The sequence below is a fragment of the Ambystoma mexicanum genome, chromosome 3p, assembly GCF_040938575.1.
Source record: "Ambystoma mexicanum isolate Mex_15411 chromosome 3p, UKY_AmexF1_1, whole genome shotgun sequence".
Classification (NCBI taxonomy): domain Eukaryota; kingdom Metazoa; phylum Chordata; class Amphibia; order Caudata; family Ambystomatidae; genus Ambystoma; species Ambystoma mexicanum.
In genome coordinates, this window is record NC_090925.1 from 140,279,142 (window position 1) to 140,303,573 (window position 24,432).

General features: G+C 46.5%; 1 protein-coding gene across 1 annotated transcript in view; it reads left to right on the plus strand.

Moving 5' to 3' along the window:
* Positions 1–23,757, plus strand: part of LOC138579500 (killer cell lectin-like receptor subfamily B member 1B allele C) — a 288,643-nt gene extending 264,886 nt beyond the window's left edge. The window contains exon 4 of the mRNA XM_069649820.1: positions 22,910–23,757. Within this exon, the coding sequence (XP_069505921.1) occupies positions 22,910–23,048 (139 nt within the window). The 3' untranslated portion in view covers positions 23,049–23,757. The remainder of the gene's footprint in view (positions 1–22,909) is intronic.
* The last annotated feature ends 675 nt before the right edge of the window (positions 23,758–24,432 follow it).

Sequence of the window (24,432 nt, forward strand, 5' to 3'; positions counted from 1 at the left end):
TATTGAAGCTGGACATCGGTGTCATGAATTAGTAATCTCAGACTCACAGAGAAAGAAGGATTGAGAACTGTGTCACAGCAAAGTATTAGCTGAGATCACAGACTTAAATGGTGAATCTGTCTGGCGTGGTATCAAAGTTGAAGCAAACCATGGCTGGTTATCTACTGTCAAGGTAAACGTGAGAAGCTGAATCATTCCTTGTTAAGGTGCAAAGAAACAACACCATGCATGCCAAGTGTTATTCAGTTAAGACATTCAATTACTACAAAATGGTCCAAATCGTGGTCTCCTGTCACGTGAGCCAAGGATGGAAATAGAGTTGGGCACACAGTTCCAGAACTATGATAGGGTATGCTCACACTCCCTTATATTCCCAGAGATGAGAATACACTGCAAGGCCAAGTTCAAAGATAATCTTCAGGGCAGAAGGCACGGGTGATGAGTGACTTTGGGCTAATTGGGTGGAGAGCAAAGTCAAGTCCACCTCCTACCACCTGGGTATGAGCTTACGTGCTGCTAAGTGAACCAAATGTTCCAGACATGGCCTGAGCGTGCCAACCAATTGTAGAGGGCCATATAATGAAGGTGCCTTATAATCTGAGAGCCAATAATATACTGTACTTAATAATGATGAAGATGACTTGCACTAGAGGTGGGCATATCCAATCACAACCCAACCCCTTACATTAAGTATACCTAGATGTTCCCCTTGAGCGTATCACATTCCCTCGTAGGTTTTTCTTATTTGCCACGTAGTATGACGTCACTTATGACGAATATTTTGTATAAAGATGTGATTTTTTTTTTTATTGTATGAGAGAGCTTGTGCAATGTGCGTTGATGTCCGTTGTAACTCCCTGTTTTAGACAATTGATGTTAAAGCAGAAATACATATTCGTGAGTTGGTTAGATTATTTCTCAACTTCACACAAATACAACAGTTCAAATTTGTTTGTCTCCAGAAGGAAACTTGGCTAAACCCATATCTACCCATCAAGGACTAAAACAACTATGTATCCTTGCATCGTCCTTATTCAACTACTTGATAGCAGACATAGGTCAACGCTTCAAATCTGTTCTTGCTGATCCACCTAAAGTGGGAGGCTACCCACTACTGTGGTTATTTTATGCAGATGACCTAGTTCTGTTATCTAAAACTCCTAAAGGTCTGCAAAATGTACTATCGGAACTAGAAGCCTATGCTCACGATAATGAACTGACTATAAATTTGGAGAAAATAAAAATAATAATTTGTGCTTCTAAACAGATACAAACCAAATTTAGCTGGCGCCTGAATGGGGAAAAAAGTAGAGGTTCTTAATGACTATTGTTACCTTGGCCTCAGTGCAAATAACCACCCGTCTGATTCTCCTTATATTGAACAAACTAAAAAGAAAGTACCAATGGCTGCCGCTCAAGCTACAATAATTCATAAAAGGTACCGGAAATTCACTTTACAACCATTAATAACATTTTACAAACAGAAGGTTATTTCAGTTTTGACAAATGGAGCTGAAGCCAGAGATTGGCAGGAGATGGCCTATTGGATGAAACTGGAGGGATACTTCTGGAAGAGAGTCCTGTCCTTGCCTTCTAGCGTTCCAATGAGCATATTGTGACACAAATTGGGATTTCTATCCATCAGTGCAATGTCCACCTGAAAAATGCTAAATATCTACAAAACAAAAAAATGCATGAAGAGCAAGATAGAAGGGTCACTATTAACCATGTTGGCACTCCAGTTTCATAGCTCTACAGCAAATAACATCCTTCTTTGGAAGAAACATATCGAAAGTACTATGCTAGCTGCTGGAATCTCATGCGACCTGCTAACATCAATCCTGATCCGGCTAAAAAGAATCTGTGGCTCCACAAATGGATTCAAACTCGTCACCAATGAATGCAATACAGACTTTTTCGAGGAAAACAACTTTGAAATTAAAAGCTTGAATAACCCTGAACTTAACTTGGTTGAAATCCCCTGTCAAAAATACAGAACAATGTTCTTGCACTTTAGGCTAAACCTTTGGCCAACTCGCGAGATCTTGGGAAGAAGAACCAAAGAACTTCACTTGCTAGATCCTGTAGATTCTGCAAGAATCCGCTAGAAATAGAGACACTGAAACATCTATTAGCCTTTTGCCCAGCTCTACTAAAACACTGTAACCATTACTTAGAGCGACTTCATGAGGACTTTCAATTTGTCTCATGCAACATTTTATGGGAAAGTATATTTAACGGGAAAACAAATCCGTTTATATTTGCTGCTATTACTTTTTTAAAGTCATTGGGCCTCATTACAACTATGCCGGTCTGGAAACAACGGTGCCGGTAAGCTTGCACTGCACTGGCTGCACTTACTCAGAGCCGTTCGGCCTTGATCGCACTTCCCCCTAGCCTTGCCCATTCACTTCCCCTTTGCTTTTCCCCTTATACTTTTTGTTGTCGCACTTGCACGATCCGAATGACACAAGGCCTCGTAAAATCATTTATCCTCTGTCTGACCTTCCTGTCTTGTGTCGCCTGGAAACACTTGTGTACAGGCGCATGATAATAGCTTATCATATCATATCATATATCATATCATATCAAAGGGACAAAAAATGCAGGTACCTACATTAGTTACGTGAAACACTGCAGTGTGTTTTTTCAAGAATTGTAAAGTACGGGCAAAGTACGGGCACTGTCCCTTCATTGTAGACACATTAGCACCCTAACAGGGGAAGCCAGCCAATTATCTACCCCCACCCTCTGTCCCCCCTCTTTTTCTTTTTCATTCCCACCACCCCACTTACCTAATTTCACCAGCGGCGAGTGCTGCCGCTGCAGTCGCTCCTTCCTCTCTGTGCCCGACAGCCACCATGGAAAGCAAAGAGGGGCTATGTACAGAGCCCTACCTTCCCTTTCCATGGCAGACATCTTGGAACAGCCATTACTTTCCGTGACTGGGACTCCGCAAGGTCCACCTTTTCATGGGAAGAACATACCATGGGACAAGTGCTAATGGCGTTAAGCACCTGTTCAAAGGGCTGCAACGGGTGGTAACAGCCCAGTGGCCTCGTTAAAGTCCCAATCAAAGCCAGGGCGTTTAAGTTGGGCGTCGGACCGTTACCACCCATTACAGTCCTTGGAAAGGGTGCTTAACACCACATTAGCAGCAACGTTATCTGCATAATTCATACGCAGATGACGTTGCAAGTTATTATGTCTAATTGAAGCTCTAATTGAAGCTCTTGGGGTGCCTGTAGGTACCTCCCAAGAAAGGTAGAGCAGCTTGACTAACAGGAAGCATCACAACAGGAATGCATAATAGTGACTCCTGGCTAAGCGCGTAAAGACGCTGAATCCACCACAGAAAGATCGAGTAGGAGAGCGTGAGTAAGTTGGAAAATTGTGATTAAACTATTTATAGTGACACTAAATAACAAAATGAAGGATGTACGCAGGCCAACGCACATTTACATTTATTGTATCGAAAATGAAAGTGCTTGCTGCTCGGGCTTTCGAGGAAGGTGCGGGGGAGCCTGATGAATGTAATCAGCTTGTGGTGGGCAGCACTACCGGCGAGTACAATTTGCTGTGTTTGGTTGGTGCGTCCTGGCATCCTCCTCCTGTGCTGAGTCTGTTTGCCCTGATGTATGTGCCCAATGCACTCATTTCCCAGCAGGGTTTAATCTATTGAACATTTCACATGGCTCAGTGATGCCTTTATGCATGCGCTCAAGATAAATGCAATGTATTTTATATTTGCATGGTGAGAGTGCCCATATCGAGTTTGATCTGAATATGTTGCTACTCGATTTTCCTTGTCTGGATGAGGGTTAAAGACAAGTGTTCACATAAGTCCCACAGGCATTTGAGACTGCACGCAGAGAATGCACCATTATGGCCGTGAAAGTGTGTGCACTGCAATATGTTCATTGGCATAGATGTCTTTTATAGACATTAGAGGTGAGATTCAATGACTGCCTCTCTCTGAAAACCCCTCTATGAGCGAGATGACACTTTAATAGTGTTTCCCATTCAACAGATTACCTTCTGACGCAGGGCCCCAGGATCCTGGCAACCCACAGCTGCTTAACTCCCATAAAAAGAACATAAGGTGGGTCATTAGAAGTTCCCTGGTGCAGTAAAAATTCAGGTAAAAGAGCCGGTAAATCTGTCACCGGCACTTTTAATGCACACGGAAACTACAGGTTTGCCGGTGGGGGACACCTTATTTATCTCCAGGCAAGAAGTGGACGTAAATCGGACCCCCACCAGCAAACAAATTCCAGAATTACTGGCACTGCTAATACCGGTGCCGGTAATTCAGGAAATTCTCCCATCGAGTCCTATCAGACTCCATGGAATGGGGAATTACTGGCATTCCTGTCTGCTGTAATATCGGGATATCAGGCAGCGGGAATGCTAATTCCATTTTGGTGGCATCCCTCAAGATTTACCATTGGGATACCAACAAGACCCCCAAAGGCTTGTTCTAAAACATTAGTGCCCAGATTATCACAGGCTTTGCTTTTTGCCCACCACGCCCCCATCACATTGGCCCTGGTTCACTCAGAGGTGAGCTCCCAGCACCCAACCTTCTCCTCTCATTATTCCAGCTAGTATATATTTCTACTTGTCAGCCACTGGGAATGTCACTTGCACATTTGCCATGCTCCTCACTTCATGCTATGGTGACAGGCCTCTGAAACCCCTGTCTCTGTAAACATTAACCTCAGCTGGTACTATGCCAAATCTAAGCAGCAGAACTAGAGTTAGCATTTCAATACAATGGAACAGCTTCATTAAACTTGCATGTCAGCACTCCCTTGGCACAAAAATAACAAGACACAAAAATATTAAGTAATTTGCAGAGAATAGAAGAACGTGATCACGTCACAAGTGTGGGACGGAACTGTAGTCTGCACTACATGCAATGAGCAACTTAACCACGTGGCTTATAAAGGGGAACATATGATGGCAAGAGAGGAGAACACTGGAGCAATAATGAGGAATAGTGTGGTAACATGTAGTGAAACGTGAAGGGCATGGCAGGAGCAGGTGGCGCATGGAGGTAGACAGTGGAGAGGCCCAGATGGGAGCACAGAGGGACTAGAGGAACACATGGAGGAGGCATAATTTACCAGTTGTCCCAGGGGAGACTTTCTAGGAACCTTACTTTGAAGACAGATGGTGCAAGCTCAAATGTACTCTTTTATTTACATCATGAACCAATGTCGGCCACAAAAAGTGTTTCTGAATAATTCTATGATGTTAGGAACACCCGGATGTCCTGCAGCTACAGAGTCATGGCACATACGCAAGGCATCGCATTGAAGAGAATGTGTGGGAAGAAAGTCTTTGTCATCATAAAAGTAATAGCCACCTTTGTAAACTAAATTGAAGTCATTGGTGGTTGTTTGGCACAAGGCGATATTGGAAACTGTCTCATTATGAACAACCTGAAGGAAATCTGAGACTGCATGGATAAAGACGGCCAGAGGAAACAAGCGTTCAGAATGGAATTGTGGTGTACATTGAGTGTCCTTTCTTGATAAAGCGTTGGCCTGGAGATTAACCTTGCCTGGTATATAGGTGAACGTCACATTGTATGGGGGAATACATGAGCCCATCAGGCTTGGCAACTATTCCAGGTGTCTGCATACTGAAGACTCTTCAGATTCTGGTGATCTGACTTGACCACCACAACGAATTTGGCTCCCAGCAGAAGGTGTCTCCATTCCTGGCAAGCGCTTTTTACTGCTAAAAGTTATTTTTCTAGAACAGAATAATGCATCTCTGAAGGACATAATGTTTTGGAAAGATATGGCCTGGGCATTCGTGCCCTTGGTCTGAGATTTCTAATAAGACTGCACCCGAGGCATAATGGCAAGCGTCAGTTTCTACAATGAAGACTTTATTCTGATCTGGCGTCTTCAAAATGTGAGATGAGGAGAATACGGTCTTCAGTCTTGTAATGCACAATGAGCCTCGTCTGTCCAAGAAAAGACTGCCCCTTTGTTTAATAGCGCAGTTACGGCGATAATGGTAAGAGAATAGTGAGAGATGATTTTTCTATAAAAATGAGCAAACCCCAAAACCGTTTTAATTCTTTCACTGTGAAGGGGGAGGCCAATTCTGTACAGCGAACACCTTCCTTAGATCTATAGACGTGCCTCTGGCAGACAAGACGTAGCCAAGATATGTAACTTCAGGTTGATTGAATTCACATTTCTCCAGTTTACAACACAGGTTCTGTTCCCTTAGCCTGGTTAATACAGTCTGTACATGATAAATATGATCAGAAAGAGAGTGTGAAAGTACTAGGATGTCATTGAGCTATATGATACCAGAATGCATTAGTAGATCTGCAAAGACATGATCCATGTATCGCTGGAAAATGGCAGGAACATTTGATAACCCAAAGGGCATCACCATGGATTCAAAATTACCAAAGGGAGTGCGAAAGGCTGTCTTCCATTCATCACCTGCTTTGATACGAATAAAATGATATGCACCCCTGAGATCTAATTTTCTGGATGCCCCTTTAACTGCCGTCAGCATATCAGGGATAAGAAGCACTGGGTAACGATCGGGAACAGTGATCTTATTTAGTCCTCGAAAGTCAATGCAGGGACGTAGCTTGTCAGTGTTTTTCTTGGAGAAAAAAAACAGAGTAGCTCCTGCTGGGGAAGTCGATTCAGTGATTAACCCATTTTGAAGATTGGTACGCATTTATTTTAAACTCTGTTTAATGGTATATGCAATCACAAGAAATAAACCACAGTCTGTATTTTGAAATAAACAAGCAGAAATGCTAATAACTGCATAGCATGCGAGGAACAAGCCGTAACAATGAACAAAACAAAGGGAAACAGGATTAACATATTAAAGACATAAACAGAAACAGAGCATCCCGGGTGTCTCGAGCCAGTGGCCAGGTGGGGAACAGTGTGTATTTGTAGTGTCTCTGTAGCCAATTCGAGCAGGTGGTCAGTAAATGTCCTATAAAGGCATCATAGACCGGTATGAGCCCAGGTGCATAAACATAACAACCCAGTGATTCCACGTCTCAATGTACTCCGTAGGCTCCCTAATACCAATCCTCAGAGCCCGATACCAAGCAGTGGTCCCTGCCACACTCCTGAAGTAGCATGTGACCCCAGCTTTAACACACGCTGTCTTCATCTGGTACCAGAAAGCTTGCACCTATGTACAATTCCCAAAGGATACGGATCATGTCCGCCCGATCCACATCACACCACGGGCAGAAAGATGGCACGGTAGGTTCAAATTCAGCTATTTGACCAGGTGTCCTATATGTTCTATGAAGCACATTAAGCTGTAAGAGACGGAACCTTGCATTACGTGAAACCTTTTTTAACAAAAAACATTGCCGCATTCTATTGGGTGTCACTCAACTCCTGCCCAGATTCGTTTCCCACCCCACTTTAAATCTCACATTCCGTGCACTTATTTCACTCAGCATGCATCCATACACCCGAGATACCGGGCACCTGCCATCCTCCAACTCATACAGCAGCATTAATAGTGTGGTGTGTTCTGGTTACCCCGGCAAGGTCGTCCCTTTCCTCTTAGCCACTGTCACCAGTTTCTGATATCGTAAGAACTGGTCTTTGGGGAGACCATCGGTCTGTATCAGCTCATTGAAAAATCTTTCCCTGTACATGTCCACCCATGTGTTGAGCCTTAAGTCGTCACACCGCCTAGCTGCTGCTATCTCGTCTAATTCTGAGCATGCATCCACTGTCATGGGAAGATGCAGCAAGTACGGATTACACTACATTAGCACCTTCATCGCCCTTCCTCAAACCTGTCACCTAAGCCTAACCAACAGCTTGAAACAACCAATACAACATTCTGCAACAATCTGCAAACCACAGGACCTCTTTCAGTAGCACCGCTCGAAGTATTTCCTGCAACTGCCCAGATTCCATGGTGAGTTCATCCAATAGCCAGCACACCACGTATTGAAGCTGCGCAGCCAGATAATAAAGCTCTAATCGCGGGAGCTGCACCCCCATCCGTATAAGCCATTCATAGGGGATTCAGGGCGATTTTCTGTCTGCCCGGACCCCGCAGGAATCCTCTGAGCATAGTGTCTAGCAGGCGATAAAACACTGCAGTTATATAATAATGTACATTTGCAAAAGAGTAAAGCAGGCGTGGCAATATGATCATTTTCACCAATGCAATCCGGCCTAGAAGAGACAGCAGTAGTTTCTCCCAGAATGTTATGGATCTCTTCACCCCGTCCACCTCCCAGACTGTATTTCTAATGTGCATTTCCTCTGGCGTATGAATTATGTTTATTCCCACGTATATGAATGTGTTGACCTCCCATTGTAACCCCAGGCCTGGTAGATCCTAAGTGTCGTATCTTCGCATTCCTGCTAGGGTAAGAGGTGCAATTTTTGCCTGCTAAAAGAAATCCCAGACAGTTTAGCAAAGTCAAATTAAACTTCTAGGCTGATGGGCAGGTGGTGTTCTGGTTCACACAAATACAGGAGGACATCGTCCGCATAGAGGGAAATAAGATGAGTAGACCCCCCCTACCACTACTCCAGCCGCAATAAAATCTTGGTGCACAAATACCGCCAGCGGTTCCAATGCTAATATATAAAGCATGGGTGACAACAGGCATCCTTGCTGAGTACCTCGCTGTATATCCCATGCCCCTGACACCCATCTCGCAGTTTTTCATCCTGGCCACCGGTTGTGTGTATAGTAACTGAACCCATCATAAAAGCCTTAGCCAATTCCTAAACCGTGCATCGCCGCCAACACCCATTCCCAATAAATGGAAACAAACACCTTAATGTCATCCAGAGATGCCACTATAAATGGTGTAACCTAAGAGTTAGTCTGGTCCACTATGTGTTGCAGGCGGCGAAGATTCATGGAGGTGTTTAGTCCGGGAAGAAACCGAGTCTGATCCTCATGGACCAGGGCTCCGATCTCTTTTCAAATCCTCCCTGCAAATAATGCAGTTATTATTTTGATATCCTGATTTAGCATAGCCAGGGGGTGATATGATTCACACAGCTCTGCAGGTTTCCCAGATTTAGGTAGGGGAACTATTATTGTCTCCAGCATACTGCTGCGGAGTGTGCCCCGACCATATGTCTCTTCGTATACCCACAGCAGGACAGGGGTAAAAGTGAGAGCAAATGTTTTGTAAAACTCTCCAGGGAGTCCGTCCCCCCCAGCGTCTTGCTGATGGACAGGGATGCAATCACACACCCAGTTTCTCCTTCGTTAGAGACAATTTTAGAGCAGCATCCTGCTCAGCGGACAGTTGCAACGCCCAAATCTGAGAGAAGTCCAAAGTAGTTCTTCCAGATCGATTAATGTCTCATGCCTGTCTAATGTGCTATAGAATGCACTAAAAGTGCTGTTTATCTGTACATGCGGTCACCAGGGGATCCACATTCGTCATGTATTAGCATGATTGGTCATCAGGGTTGTTCCACCTTACACAACCATGCTAGCAGCCACCGAAAGTTGTCCTCCTCAGCATGCATGCACGCCGTGTGAGTTATGTAGTCAAAGTTGCGACACCTATCCCATGCTTCCACACATTTTGTGCATAATGAGTGAAGTTTGGTATCCGTAGCGGGCCTCGGTTATTATTCGACTCAATAACTTGGATCCAAACTTCTAAGGAACCCAGTTCTTCCTGTAGTGTTTTCCTAATGCCCCCAGCACCAAATATAATGTCCGCCCTGATCACCACCTTCTGTGCCTCCCATATTATGCCCAAGCTATCTACACTGCACATGTTGATCGCAAGGTAGGTAATTAGAAAATCATCCAACTATCCCTAAAGACTTCATCCAGCAATAGCTCGGCTGACATGCGCCACGTCAGAGCCGGTGGTCTGGGACCATGAAGAGCCCAGTTTACCAATAGTCCGAAAGTGATCCGAAATAGTGCACCCCATATATTCTGCACATGAAAATTCCATCAGATCTTCAGCCCCTACAATCAAATAATCAATCCTATTGTAAAGTCCATGAGAGGCCGAATAACATGAGTATCCCCGCCCATGCGCATTCTGCTCCCTCCAGATGTCTGTCAGTGACAAATCAGTCAACAAAGCGTTGAGGGCCTCAGAGGCCAGCAACAACCCTCCCAGGTCCAACTTGGGTCCTTCCTTTCATCTATCTCCCTCTCTACCTGTTGTGTTCCCCAGGGGTCTAACCTCTTGCCCTGGCTTTTCAACCAATACCTGGCAACTCTCGGCCGCTGCATTGCTACTTTCTGCTCAAATTTCCAGTGCTACGCTGAGGACACTCAACTCATTTTCAGGCTGCCCTCTGCCACCTCCTCTCCCTCTCTCATCTCTGATTGCCTAACTGCCATTCAAGATTGGTGTGCCGCCAATGATCTTTGTCTGAATGCCAGCAAGACAGAGATCCTCCTCATCGCACACCTTCACCATCCTTTCCCCTCACTCTCTGGCAGGCCTCCCTTGGCCCTCCTCCTACCCTCACCTGCGAGGCTAAGAAACTCGGGGTCATCTTTGACTCCACCCTTTCCTTCTCCGCCCACATCTCTGAGGTCTCTAAAAAGTCACATTTCCGACTGCTCCTCCTCAGAGGTACTCTGCCTTTCCTCTACTTCCCCCAGAAGCTCATGGTATCCCAAGCTCTGGTTCTCTCTAGCTTTGTCTATTGTAACAGCCTCTTTCTAATTCTACCTGCCTCTACTCCCCGCCCTCTGCAACTAATCCAGAACAGGACTGCAAGACTTGTCCTTGACCTCAAGCCCTGGGATCGTATCTCTCCAGCTCTGAAATCTCTCCATTGGCTCCCAGTGGATGCAAGGAGTACATTCAAAACCCTCTGCATTGTCTACAAGGCTTTCTGGGGCCTGGGTCCAAAATACCTTCAGCTATCCCTCCGCAAATACCTCACCTCTCGAGCTCTTCGCTCCTCTACCTCCAACTCCCTCAGGGTCAGTTGTTTTTCAAAGAAACGAGCTGGGGGTAGATCTCTGTCTTCGGCTGGGGCCTTCCTCTGGAACAGCCTCCCTGCCACTCTAAAACTTGAGGAGAACCATCTCCGGTTCCGGAAGCACCTCAAGACCTTCCTCTTTTCTTCTGCCTTCGCTCCCCCTCTCCCCTGCTGATCTGTTCTCTCTTGGCACTGTGCACCTGGCCACCCTCTGTCCTTCGGGCCCAGGTACCTGCTCACCCTGCCACCCTCCCGCACTGCCTCCGGGCCACCCCTTGCACTGGGGTCTGTATCTGTACCCATACAACCCCCCCTTTTTTTCTTCCTGCACTTATCAGACTTACCCTGTCTGCTGCCTTAAACCTAGCACTTGCAAATTGCTGGCTGCACTACCACTGTTTGTTGCCTCTATTATTTATTTATTGTTATTTATCTGTTTCTCCTCTGCTTCGCACTTTCGACTCCTCCCCCTTCCATGCACTTTTCCCCTCCTCCTCTCCCATGCACTTGCGCGTTCTCAATGTCACTGGGCCTAGTAAGATCGCTGTTTTGTTCTCCCCTGTTCCCCTCCCTTGCCTTGTCGCGCTCTGAAACACTTGTGTACGAGCGCGATAGAAATAAAATATCATATCATAACAACCCAGTTCGCATGCAATCCAATCTATCTAGGGGAGTGTCCATAACGCAAATAAATTCCACCCCCCAAAGGAAAAGGGCATCGCTCATGTGGGCCAGATTGTTACTCAGGGGCCGAAGGAAGGTTGGTATTGAGTGGTTAGAACAATAGGAGTTCACTATACATATCTCCTGATGATCTATATATCCATGCACAATCACATACGTGTTGTCTTTATCTGCCACAACGTCCAGTAACTGGAAGGGAACCGCGACTTCTAGCCATACCATAACACCGTGGCAAATTTCAAATAGGTGCAGCCATATCCAACCCCTCCCCATCCAGCTACAACTTTCTCTTGGTCAGCAGGGAGCAAGTGCATTTCTTGCAATAAAGCAATCACAGTTTTTTTCCTGCACAAATAAGATCGTACCCGGTTCCTAACCCTCTGACGTTCCAGGTCACTATCTTAATCGAAGCCATTTAGATATCACAACAAAAAACACCAGTCGCCTGATGCTCCTCCTGCTCTGGCATGTACCACCCCCTTCACAGCAATCGTCCCCAGTTAGCAGTCATCCTCTGTTTACGCAGAAGCCCTAAAGTCAATGCCCCTCAACCCACCATTTCCCGTCCAATCTAAGGCCACTTCCTAGTATTCAAGGTGTTGACATCCACACTCCCCCCCCATCAATATCTCATGGGTCCCAAACCAAGTGCTCCACCCCATCGCCCTCCCATGCGAACGGTCCCAATTTAGTAGACCGCCCCAAGCAGACCCCCAGACATCTCCCATAGCCCTCCCCTGCTTCCAACCAACTTTCAATGTCCCGGATGCAATAACCTTGTTAAATCACCATAACCAACCATACTGTAACAGAAACAGAGCACCCCCAACAGTGGGGCAAAACAGTGCTCAACGGCATCAAGCCGTTACAGTGCCCCTGTACCTTCCAGACAAAACCTGGCCATCAGAGTATGGGGCAAGGGCACCGGTAATGGCCTGGCACCACTGATGTCAGAAGTTCAACGCCATGGACAGTGGCGTTATGCTCCCACTACAAAGCATCACCTCAGGCAGCGGTGACGGCACAAATAACGAATGCATGCCGAACATTTCTGCACTAGGCCCACCTCAATAAGATGAGAGGCAGTTTCTTCTCCCATACAACCCATCATCAACATTTCTGTCTTTCATGCCGTTGTGGTCCATCCACACATTCACAGCCTCTGGAGTCTCAAAGAAAAGTACTTTTCCTTTGTATAATACTTTTAGTCTGGCAGGATAGATACGCATATACTTGAGTCCTTGTTGATGGAGCCTCTCCATCGTGGGAACAAACATGTTTCATTTCTTTTGGACTAGTGAGGTATAATCCGGGTGTATAGCAATCTTGGCGTTACCCTGCTGTATAGTGCCATCCTCTCTAGAGTATCGCCCTGTCACCTCCCTATCTCTGAAATTAAAGACCCTGGCAGTTATGGCACTCGGCGGCGGTCTCCGCTGCAGTGAGCGATGCACCCTCTCAATTGTGAAGGGACGGGAAAGTTTCCCAGGCCAACTTCATGCAATATCAAGTTCTCATTATAGGAATTAGGATGCATGCCCACTGTGCCCTAACGCAGGCCCAGCACCCGTATGTTATTCCTGCTTGACCTTCCTTCTGCGTCTTCGGCGCACAGTTCCGTACTTCATTTCCATAGCTTTCAATCTTGATTCCAGATCCACGGTAGTCGTGGCAGTTCCTGTAGCAGTGCCTCCGTATTCATGACCTTTTCAGCCAATGGTCGAACATCCTGCCTCAGGAAGTGCATGTCCACTTTAACTTCCTCAACCTTGCCCTCTAGGGAGGATTTGAAGCAGCGATAGCAGCCAGGATTTTATCTTCCTGAGACTCCTTTTGATATGTCAGTGTGTCAGTGCTTCTGGCAGCTCCACATCCTTCTCTGGCATAGGGTTGGAGAGCTTCCTCTGGGCAGCAAAGTATTCCATAATTGAGGGCCGGTTGCCTCCCGACAGAGTGAGAGCACACAGACTGTACTCCATGTAACACCCGGCACGTTGTGAAAGGGAGACACCTTTCTGTGGCAATCTCAAGGTCTGGGTGATAGCGAGAGGACCCCACTTCTGAGTCATGCCTGCAGTAGTCTACAATGCAGTCAGGCCAACCAGGTGTGGAGTACAAATCCAACGTGTCCTTAGGGGAGGGCACCACAAGGCTCCTTTCACCCAATCATCATGAGTAAGCATCAGGCCAACAGACATGATAGCAGAAGGAGGGCACAATCAACCCTGCAATAACCAGGCTGCGCAGGGTAGGCACCAGCCAGGCGGCCCCCAACATGCACCTATGATGGGGATAGTCCTCCAAGTAATCCACTCAAGGATAGTCCATATATATGATCCTATTCCCTTCCCCAGGACCTCCAACGTGAATAATGCACTGTACATAATAGCCCCACATTGTCTGCATGGGTATATGCTGCAATAAGTATCTGGACAAACACTTCAGGCAGACCACGCTCGCAGCTGGCCTTGGCCCCCTCCTCGGGCCTTAGTCATCAGAGGAGACGAGGAACCACCAGGGTTAGCAGTGTCTCTGTGCAACCCCTCTTCGTCGCTCCTGAGGCCCCTACCTCTTCATACCAGGATGCGGCTCAACAAAACCCAGCAGTGATATGTGCACTCTCCGTCAGTTCAGCTGCACTATTCCACGGGAGCTGCTAAACCCTCTCTCCGGGTCAAGGCTCAGAGAGTGAACTTGCTGCAGTTCCAATTGTGAGGGAGAGGGATGTAATCAGTCTCTGCCATTTAGTCTGCCTCCTTTATGTGGCCACTATCAGCATGGCCACAATCTTGGCTGGGCGGTCGCCGCAGGATCAATCGGTGTCTCGCCTCACAGGGGGATCCCACTCTGTAAGAGAAGCCACAAAGTCATCCCAATGTCTCTGCATCCCAAAACAATGTAGATCTGCGCAGAACAGTTTAAAGGATCACCGCTGAGAGGATCATTGTTATGTTCCAGGCAGGAGCACAAGCCAGGCATGTCCTTACAGCATGGACTCCTGCCACGCCTCCCTGAAGATTGGTACGTAAGTCTTCCTTCAGCACTGCCTTTTCTCTATCAGCGAGGGTATACATTCTTCCAAAGGGGATTGGTTGGTCAGGTAACAGCGTGATGGCACAATCATCCCTGCGGTGAGGGGGTAGTTCTGAGTATTTCTGAGTGGAAAACACATTTTGGTATTTCCTATAAGGTTCAGATAATATGTTGATGTTATCAATCAGGCAATTAGCCCTGGAGTCAGTAGGAATGGGTAAGGAGGTATGTAAACCTACAATCATTCAGAGAGGCAGTTGTAGACACAGTATTTGGAACCTAGGAACATGGTTCCAGCAGCCCAGTTTATATAAAGGTTATGTAACTTCAACCATGGTAAGCCTAATATTACGGGGTAGTGGGGAGCCTTGTTGATAGTGAAGGCAATCTGTTAATTGTGCAAGGAAATAAACATTACTATGGGCATAGTATGTTCAGTTATAGAACCAGAGGTTTGTGGGCTACCATCCACACCCTCCAGTGGAATGGAAATGTCCTTTGATGTTCAGGGGATGCTGTTCTTTCTGGCCCATTGATCATCAATAAATATACACGGTCTACTAACGCTGCTACATTGGGTATTTCAAAATCAGGGAGCATAAACTTAACCTTGCAAATCACCATCAGGGAGTCTACATGCAACTTGTTTTGTAACATGGATGAAAGCCTCAGAGATTGGGCTAGGGAACCCACCTCTTCTTTCCTAATCGCAGTTCCCTCTATGATCGGGAGAGAGCGTTTCCATGTATTCTTGGAGGAGCAATAGGACATTTGCGAACTAAATTGTCCTTGGACCCACAATACATACTAAGACCCATAGATCTCCTGTGATTTCTTTGATAAGAAGACAAGGGACCTCGGGTAACCCCAAACTGCATGGGTTTGGGTTCCATCGTTTCGTTAGATGAACGTGGGGCATCAGTGGAAGCCCTTGAGGCTCTACTGTGTTTCTTTACTAAATGACGTTTCCGTAAACGGTAATCTAGTTGCATTGTAAGTGTAATCATTTCAGATGAATTGGCAGAACAGGGAACTGTAGAAATCTAATTGTGTATTTCCTCCGAAAATTCCTCTACAGAATAGTGTGATTAAGGCATCATCGGGCCAATCAGTATCCGCAGCCATCTGTTTAAATCTGTTGATGTAAGTCTAAATATCCTGGGAAACTTGTTTAAAATCGAATATCCTAGTCTGACAGCGTAATCTCCTGTCTCCCAAACATTGCCTTAAGACTAGAGTTTTAAAGGCTTGGTAAGAGTCTAGTCTCGGAATGTTGTTAGTGACCAAAGGAGTAGCCCAAGCTAGAGCTGCCCGGTCAATTGAGATATCATGTGGCCTACTGACAAAGTCTCACCGACACAGGTAAGAAGATAATATGTACTTTATTGCTCGACCTCACAGGCCTCCAGCTTCAGCTTCCTCCACGGCCACTGTGGAATGTTGACTCTGAACATGCATCAACATTCCACAGGTGCCCATGCACGAGCCCATGCATATTACAACATATCCTCTTTCCTTGTATAACAAAAAATGTTAACAGCCTGTAACAGGATAAACTGCAAACAAATTGAACAATGGAAACATGAACAAAATGTTATGTGACTATCATTAATACATTGACCACATGGGTGTGACGCACCGTAGAATGTAAATTTGTTTAACAAATGTAATCTCTAAACCTTATAGGGGGACCACACCTCCTGGCCAGCCGACCCCCTTCTAGTCCTACATCAGGTTGCCGATCAGAAGCATTTTGACACTCCACATTCACTTCTGCACCCAAAGGACCTGGAAGTGGGACAACCTCTTCCTGTTCGAACCTGATCACTTGTGAATCCACAGGATCATAATCCAGCATTGTATCCTGAGATTCCGGATCAGACTCCTCACTTGCACTCTCCACGCGTTTGCGTCCATCCACCACCACCCGTCTCTTACTCCAGACAGAGCCATCGTCCAATTGCACATGGCCTTTTCCAACCTTAACAACTCTCATTGAGGGCAAAAACTTGCTGTAGCCTTTGTGAACCATCCTGGGATTTCGTATGTACACCTCATCTCAAGGCTTAACGTTCAACTCCTTTCTAAAGGTTTGTGAAGACACCGTGGCCTCCTGGCGCGCCAAAATGCTGCGATGAATAGCCTGCAAATCCATATTACAGGGCCCTCCACCACCCATAGCCAAGGTTCTCAACATTGTACCTGCTTTCCTACCCCTCATGAGTTCAAATGGAGATCTTCCCGTAACCGTGGCAGGTGTTCTCCGATATGCAGCCATATATTGTGTCACCACTTCCTGCCAATCCAAACCATTAGCCAAAGCCAATTGTATGGCTGACTTAATCGTACCATTGGCCCTCTCAACTAATCCATTCGCCGAAGGATTATACAGAGCTGTCCTATAATGGGAAATGGCATGCTGTTCCAAAAATTCTCTCATTGCTCTGGAGGTGAACTGCACCCCATTATCAGTAACTAAACTTGCAGGTAACCCCTCATGATCAAATACTTTCCTCAAGAAGGCAATAACAGAATTGGTTGTGACACAGGAACACGCTGCCACCTCAATCCACCTGGACATATAGTCCACCAACACCAACATATATCTGGACTCAGGCTCTAGACACTCAAACGTACTCATGATGTCCAAAGCCAATTTCGACCATACTTGCTCTGGAACCTCTACAGGATGTACAGGTTGTGGATGCAGTACCTTGCTCTTATCACTGACAGAACATGCCTGACAATGTTTCACCACTTGTTCCACATCCTTGTCCATAGACGGCCACCAGTACTCCTCTCTCAGTCTCCTCTTAGTCAAAGATCGACCCAAATGACCAACATGTGCCAATTCCACCATTCTACCTCTCAGACTTACAGGGGGATTCAACCTACTTCCCCTAGACACACCCCAAGGACCCTCAGCTAATTCATGGAGAACTTGGACATAAGCTTTCCCTTCCGGCCTATCCTTTACCGTGTGCCAACCTTTCACTAGACCTTCCCTAATCCATTTTAACTCAAGATCAGCCTCAGACTCCAAATCCCACAACGACTTCTCCACAGCAGAAGCACCAAAGCAACCTGACACTCCTGCAAGTCATCCTCTTTTACCAATCCTGCCTGACTGTCCGCCTCCACCACTGGCAAACGGGACAAACAGTCTGCTACCACATTAAACTTCCCCGGAAAATTCTGCAAAGAAAAATTGTAATCCTGTAGCTGTGCCGACCACTTTGCTATCCTCAGGGATACCGCCATGACTCCCTTGGTAGAAAAAACTTGCACCAACGGTTTATGGTCCGTTCTGACAATATAGGGTATGCCCCACAAGAATGTCCTGAAGTGTTTCGAAGCCCATAACACTGCCAAAGTCTCTCTCTCAATTACCGAGTACCTGGTTTCCACATCTCTCAAGGTCCTCGAGGCGAAGGCCACTGGCATCCATTCACCATTTATCCATTGCTCTAGCACTGCCCCCAGACCCACCTCACTTGCATCCACAGTCAAAGCAGTTTTATTTTTCGGGTCAAATGACTTCAGGCAAGGAGCATTCTCCACATCCCTCTTGACCGACTCAAATTCTGCCGCACAGTCCTCAGACCATGCAAATCTTACGCACTTCCTCATAAGAGCTCTCATGGCCACCGTTTTTTCAGCATAATTGGATACAAATTTAACGTAGTACTCCGCAAGGCCCAGAAAAGCCCTTAACTGATCCTTATTGACCCGAGCTGGTGTATCCCTCAACACTTGTACCAACTCCCCTTTGGGACTCACACCTCATGAACTCAATGTATGTCCCAAATATGTGACCTCCTCCACTCCCACCTGACACTTGGTTAACTTTGCAGTCAGACCTCTCTCCTTAAGAATCTGCATGACCCTCCTTACCCTGACATCATGTTCCTCCTTGCTGCTGCCCCAGACCAGAATGTCATCTTGAAAATAGCTGACTCGCAACACCCCTCCAAACATCTGCTGCATCAACCTCTGGAAAACAGCCAAAGCCGAAGCAAGGCCAAAAGGCATGCAACAAAATCTGTATGCCCCAAACGGAGTCACAAATGAAGTAAGGGGTCTAGATTCAACTTGCAGGTCAATTTGATGATACGCCGTTGACAGATCAAAAGTTGAAAAGTATCTAGCATCCCTCAATGTCAACAACAACTCATTAATATTTGGCAAGGGATGCCGATCCACCCATATGCTGGAATTTAGCTCCCGGAGATCTACACACATTCTGATGCGCCCGTCGCCCTTCTTAACTAACACCACGGGAAACAACCATTCTGAGGACTCAATAGGCTCAATTATCCCTGCTGACTGCAACTTAGTCAATTCCGCTTTGAATGCCTCCCTCGCCGCTACTGGCACTCCCCTCACTTTATGTACTTTAGGGACTGCACCCTTCTTCAACACAATGCGATGTGCAAAACCCCTAAGCTTACCAAAGGTGTCTGAAAATACTTCAGGAAACTCACTCATGAGCACTGTAGGAGTAACCCATATGTCATTCTGTCCCGCTCCCTCCATGACACTGAGAACCGGTTCCTTCTCACCTGGATGTATTTGTATTTTTAGTGCAGCCTGCTCATCCCAACCCAACACACTCGTGCCCTTTGAAGCCACATACAATTTACCCAAAGTTTGCCTCCCTTTGAAAGAGAAATTCGACCAATTGTAACCAAGCAGGTCGATGGGACTCTTCCCATAAGCATATTGTCTGATGTCCGGAGTCCACAAAGTAGAAATGTTTTTACCCAAAACTTCTTGATACACTTCCAGAGACACCAGAGTATAAGGTGACCCCGAATCCACAAGCATATCCACAGGTTGCTGGTCCACCAATACCGACACCCATGGACCCTTCCGCCCACTTCCCTTCACATGTAATATGACACTTTGATTAGAGCCACCTCCTGATGCCCCTTCTAGCAATATGGTAGAGTCCTCTGTAGCCACACTAGCGACCATCTGCCCCTTACACATGCGTGCAAAGTGGCCCAAACGCTTACATTTCCTGCATTCAACATTGCAAGCAGGACAGGATTTAGAATCAGCAGTGTGACTCGACCAGCCACAATTTTTGCACCCCTCCCTGCCCTTAGATGCTCTATTCCCTTGTACCACAGCTCTATCCAAACCTTTCTTGTTCCTTGACACTACGGCATGCACCATCTCTCTATTCCCATCTCTTTCAGTAACAATTTGTACGCTCACCTTAGAAGCTTCAATTGCTCTGGCAATCTCCAACACCTTATCAAGTGAAGGATCACTTTCAATCCACAATCTCTCTCTGATTTTTTGATTAGATGTCTTCATCATAATCTGATCCCTTATGTGTTCCTCTCCATTACCAGGGAACCCGCATGTAGCCATGAGTGCACGTAGTGCTGTAACTTATGAATCTATGCTTTCTGTGGAACCTTGCGCCCTAGAGAAAAACTTATACCGCTGTAAAACCACATTAACTCTTTTACCAAAACGTATTTGCAATTTCCTCAAAGCAGTCTCATAGGTACTTATAACCATTTCTCCCTCACCTCCCCCTTGAACCATTACATTCTCTCCAGGCAGGTGGCGAAAAACCCTCAACCCCTCATTACCAATACAATTCAACAATGCAGCCTCCTTTTCATCATCGTTGAACTTTGCCCACCTGCAGTCCACAAATATACTTTGAAGGTGTCTACCCATTGCTCCCAAGGAGCAACAGGCTCTCCAGGGTTTGGCAAAAAGGCAGGCTGAGGCCTGGCAGCCGTATGCCACATAGCTGTATAGAATGCCTTGTTCCTTAGGCCCCCAACAGGAACTTGCCCACCACTGTGCAAGTCTCAATGCTCCTTGCTCCATTGAGATGGTGGATGTCCTCCACTGTCAGCTTGTACACGTGCACCCACACGTAAATGCAGTACAACCGGTGAATTGGCAATGGGTGAGTCATAACAAACCAACCAATGTAAAAGCAGACTGATATCTCCCACTGTCACTTTGTACACGTGCACCCACATGTAAATGCAGTACAGCCAGGAGTTGGCACTGGGTGAGTCACAACCTAATGGTACAAAAACCAACTTGCAGTGATCCCAGCCCAAACCAGATGCACCAAATCCACTTGTCAGGGCTCCACAGAAGTTGTGTGCCCCAATCCTACCACCAACGGCCCTTTAGATTGCAGATAATGGATGTCTTGTGGCCACTCAGACTCCCAGGTGTCCCTGGACCGTATTTGAATGAGGCTCCTGCCTTGCCTTCCCCCAACCACCGAGCAGCAACAGTCAGCGCCTGCGTTTATATCCTCCGAATACTGTGCCTCCTCCGATAAGCCGAACAGCAGCAGTCAGCTGATTTCTGAGCCGCGCAGCGCCACCGCCGCCCCTCCTCCCTCCGACAGGCAGCAAGCAGTGAGCGGCTTGGTGCGTAGACGCTGCCGGGGGCAGAGCTACCAGCCGGCGCTCAGCGTCCTACAGGCCTCCATACTCCGTGGCGGCTGCACAACCACCGAGGCCCCGACTGGACCCCGAGTAGCCGGATGGTGGGTGGTGACTACCCACCACAAACAACGGAGCCCCCCTGCAATCGCTGCCGCGCTTGAAGCAGGCGAAGGCCAGCAGCCAGCAGCGCGAATCCGCTGGTGCCCTGCGCCCTCACAGCTGCCCCACGGATCTGCGTGACCTCCTTCACTGCCCCGACTGGGCTCTTTGGCAGCCAGTCACCGTGTGGAACCGCATGCCCACCGGCGGGGCCCGGCTGTGGCCACCGCTGCCCCTAGCGATGAAGGGGTGGGCGGCAGGCAGCTCCCAGGGTATCAATTGCAGGCCAATCCGCGTCCTCTCTTATGGCAGCGCCAGAGGTGGGCAGGCGTCAGAGGACAACCAGCCGGCGCACACGTGGAACGGGGTCGAGCAAAATCCTCGTCGCCACTGACAAAGTCTCACCGACACAGGTAAGAAGATTATATGTGCTTTATTGCTCGACCCCACAGGCCTCCAGCTTCAGCTTCCTCCACCTAACGGCCACTGTGGAATGTTGACTCTGAACATGCATCAACATTCCACAGGTGCCCATGCACGAGCCTGTGCATATTACAACACCTATCTTATCCCTCTTTGTAGGGAAATAGGCTGCCTTAGATGCAAATTGTACCATGCAGGCATCCAAACATTTGGGAATTACCGTCATATTTTCCCCCAGGTAGAGGACCTGGGGGTAACTCAGGGGTTGCTGAAGGATGAACCACCTGTTGATGTAATGAAACAATCTCTTGTTTTAAGGTCTGTACGTCTAAAGTCAAGGTTTGCACTGCCGTTACCAGTTGCTGCATCTGATCCATAGCTGCACTGATTCTGATTATATGTTCTTTTTTATGGCGTCGCTATCTGTTGGACTGTCTTGCCAAACAGAGCTAATGTACAATGTTCATATCATATATCATACATATATAAGCAGATTGCAACTAACCTTGTCAGATGCAGCACTGTAGTTTGAGAGCAGAAGCCTACCCGCACCCTGACACAGTCTGTATGTTCTGTTCTCCCTGGAAAACCAAACCTCGCGACTGCTTGAAACACATCTTCATAAAATATGATCCTGTCCTCTTTCCTGGAAAGTGGTCAATATATGGTTGTGCCTGCGGGGTCTTTTATATTACCTGTGCCAGTCCTTCATGCTGTTGTAATCGCTCAATCTGGCAATAGTCAACAGCCCAATGATGTCAATACATGATTTTCTTTAGATTTGTCATGTAATAAAAACACGGGCCATGTTAAGCGGGTGAAAAGGTGAGCCTCTCTGGTGCTCCCTTACACTACCTTAACTGCAGAACGAATAAAAGGGTCATTATTGCCCTTTTCTGCATTAAATAAAACCTAGAGTAGTGGTATAAGCCATAGTGGTACATTATCCATTTCCACCATCATGTTAAAGGTAGAAATGTACCTAAACAAGACCTTACCTAAGAGGTTACCACTGGCGGATGTGGTATTGCTGCAACAGCGCCAGAGGTATTCTAGAAATACCGCCTGTGATTCTAAACTCTGAATAGGTCAGACTTGCAGAAATGCCAGTGGCAGAGGTGGTATTTCCCAGTGGCGGCATTTGTGTAGAAAAGTCTGAACGCATGATGAACCCATATGGCTTTGGCAGACTTATTTTGCAGTCCAAGCTGGTTGCTGTGATGCTCTATGTATGCCTATCACTTCAGGTGTGTGTTTCTTCTTATGCAGGTTCACTGTTTCAGGCTCTTCTGATGGAGGCAGCTGCGTAAAGATGAAAAGCACCACTCTTGAATCAGACAACTGTCTTAATACACGTCCATGGATCTGCCAGAAGGATGCCGAGAGTCCCCGCTCCACATCGACTTAGTAGACCAAGCCTGAATAACAATGAAGCAGAGAATATATGAAAATAATAATGTCTTTTGTGAATTCTGAAAACCACTTATATGATTCACAGCCGCTTGCCAACATGGCAAATGTTACAAGCAATGGTGATAGGTCAGAGGAATATATTATTTGTTGCACCACCTCCAAGACATTCCGATGTATTGAGAAAAGAGTTGGGACCTCAGATCTCAAATCGCCTTGGACTAAATGTGGCTTCTTTGAATGGCTTCTGGGACAACCATTTGGCTTCAATTCAATGTGTGTATTTGTTGCCACTTTCAGGGTCACCCAACCTATCCTTAATATATTGCACATTTTTACTGGGTAGTTCTTTTCCTTCCTACCAAGTGAAACATGTCGATGTGCCCAGATGATTTAACTGTAGTGACAATGCTGTCCTCTGCATTGCTGAGAAAGACCCTTTCCTCTGGAGTCTAGTGGACATTTTACTGCGATCTCTCCTCAATAATCAATAACCAATAGTTCAATAAATGTATTACACCCTTGCTATTTCTGATTCCCTTATATTGTTGCTTGATGTCATTGTCTAGGCCTGTGCCTTCCATGTGCTATTCACTCATTCCCATTGGCAACAAGACATGCAATCTGAGCTCATGCATTGCCTTTTGCCCCTTTTCCCTATCCCAGTACTAAGGAATGATGGTGACCCTCATCTGGAGACAGGCGCTGCCTAAATGTAAACCGTGTTTCGCTTCTCCCCCACTACGGAAGGGGAGTCACAGTGCTACCCTCAATCACACCACCTTTGTCATGTCTCCCTGGAAACAGGCTGCTTGTGTCGACAGGCTAGCTCAGCTGTAGGGCTGGTAATTATTGTCTAATACTGTCTCTGTATTTATGGCTGAAAGGTAGATTAGCCAGTACTGAATGACAGAACGTCTACATGTTAATAGGTGTGTGTTGTTTCTTATATAAATGCTTGTAAGGGTCAAACACTCACCCTCTGGTGTACTTTGCCTTATTTAAAATCAGAAACCCAGGATTGTGGACCATTTGCTGTACTAAAACCTTTAAATCGCAGGTTACTCAGCGCCTCACCTTACTAGCTGGTCTGGGATCGTGGGGTGGTTCCAGGGCGGCCCATTACTGGCCCGATTCAAGTTTAAAGCATGCACACCAAGACCAGGGCCACAAAACGAGGGCTATATAGAAAGCGTTTACCATAATCAAATAACACAACTCAGACCTTTTAGCAACTAATAAATAAGGATAGCAATGTACAATCAATGCATCTGAAGAACTCAGCTTTGGAAAGTGTCTTTAACAGCACGTGATTAATAGCTTTGTTACAACTTTGGGGTCCCGTGATCGATATACAGCCAGGAAGATGATGTCATAGAATG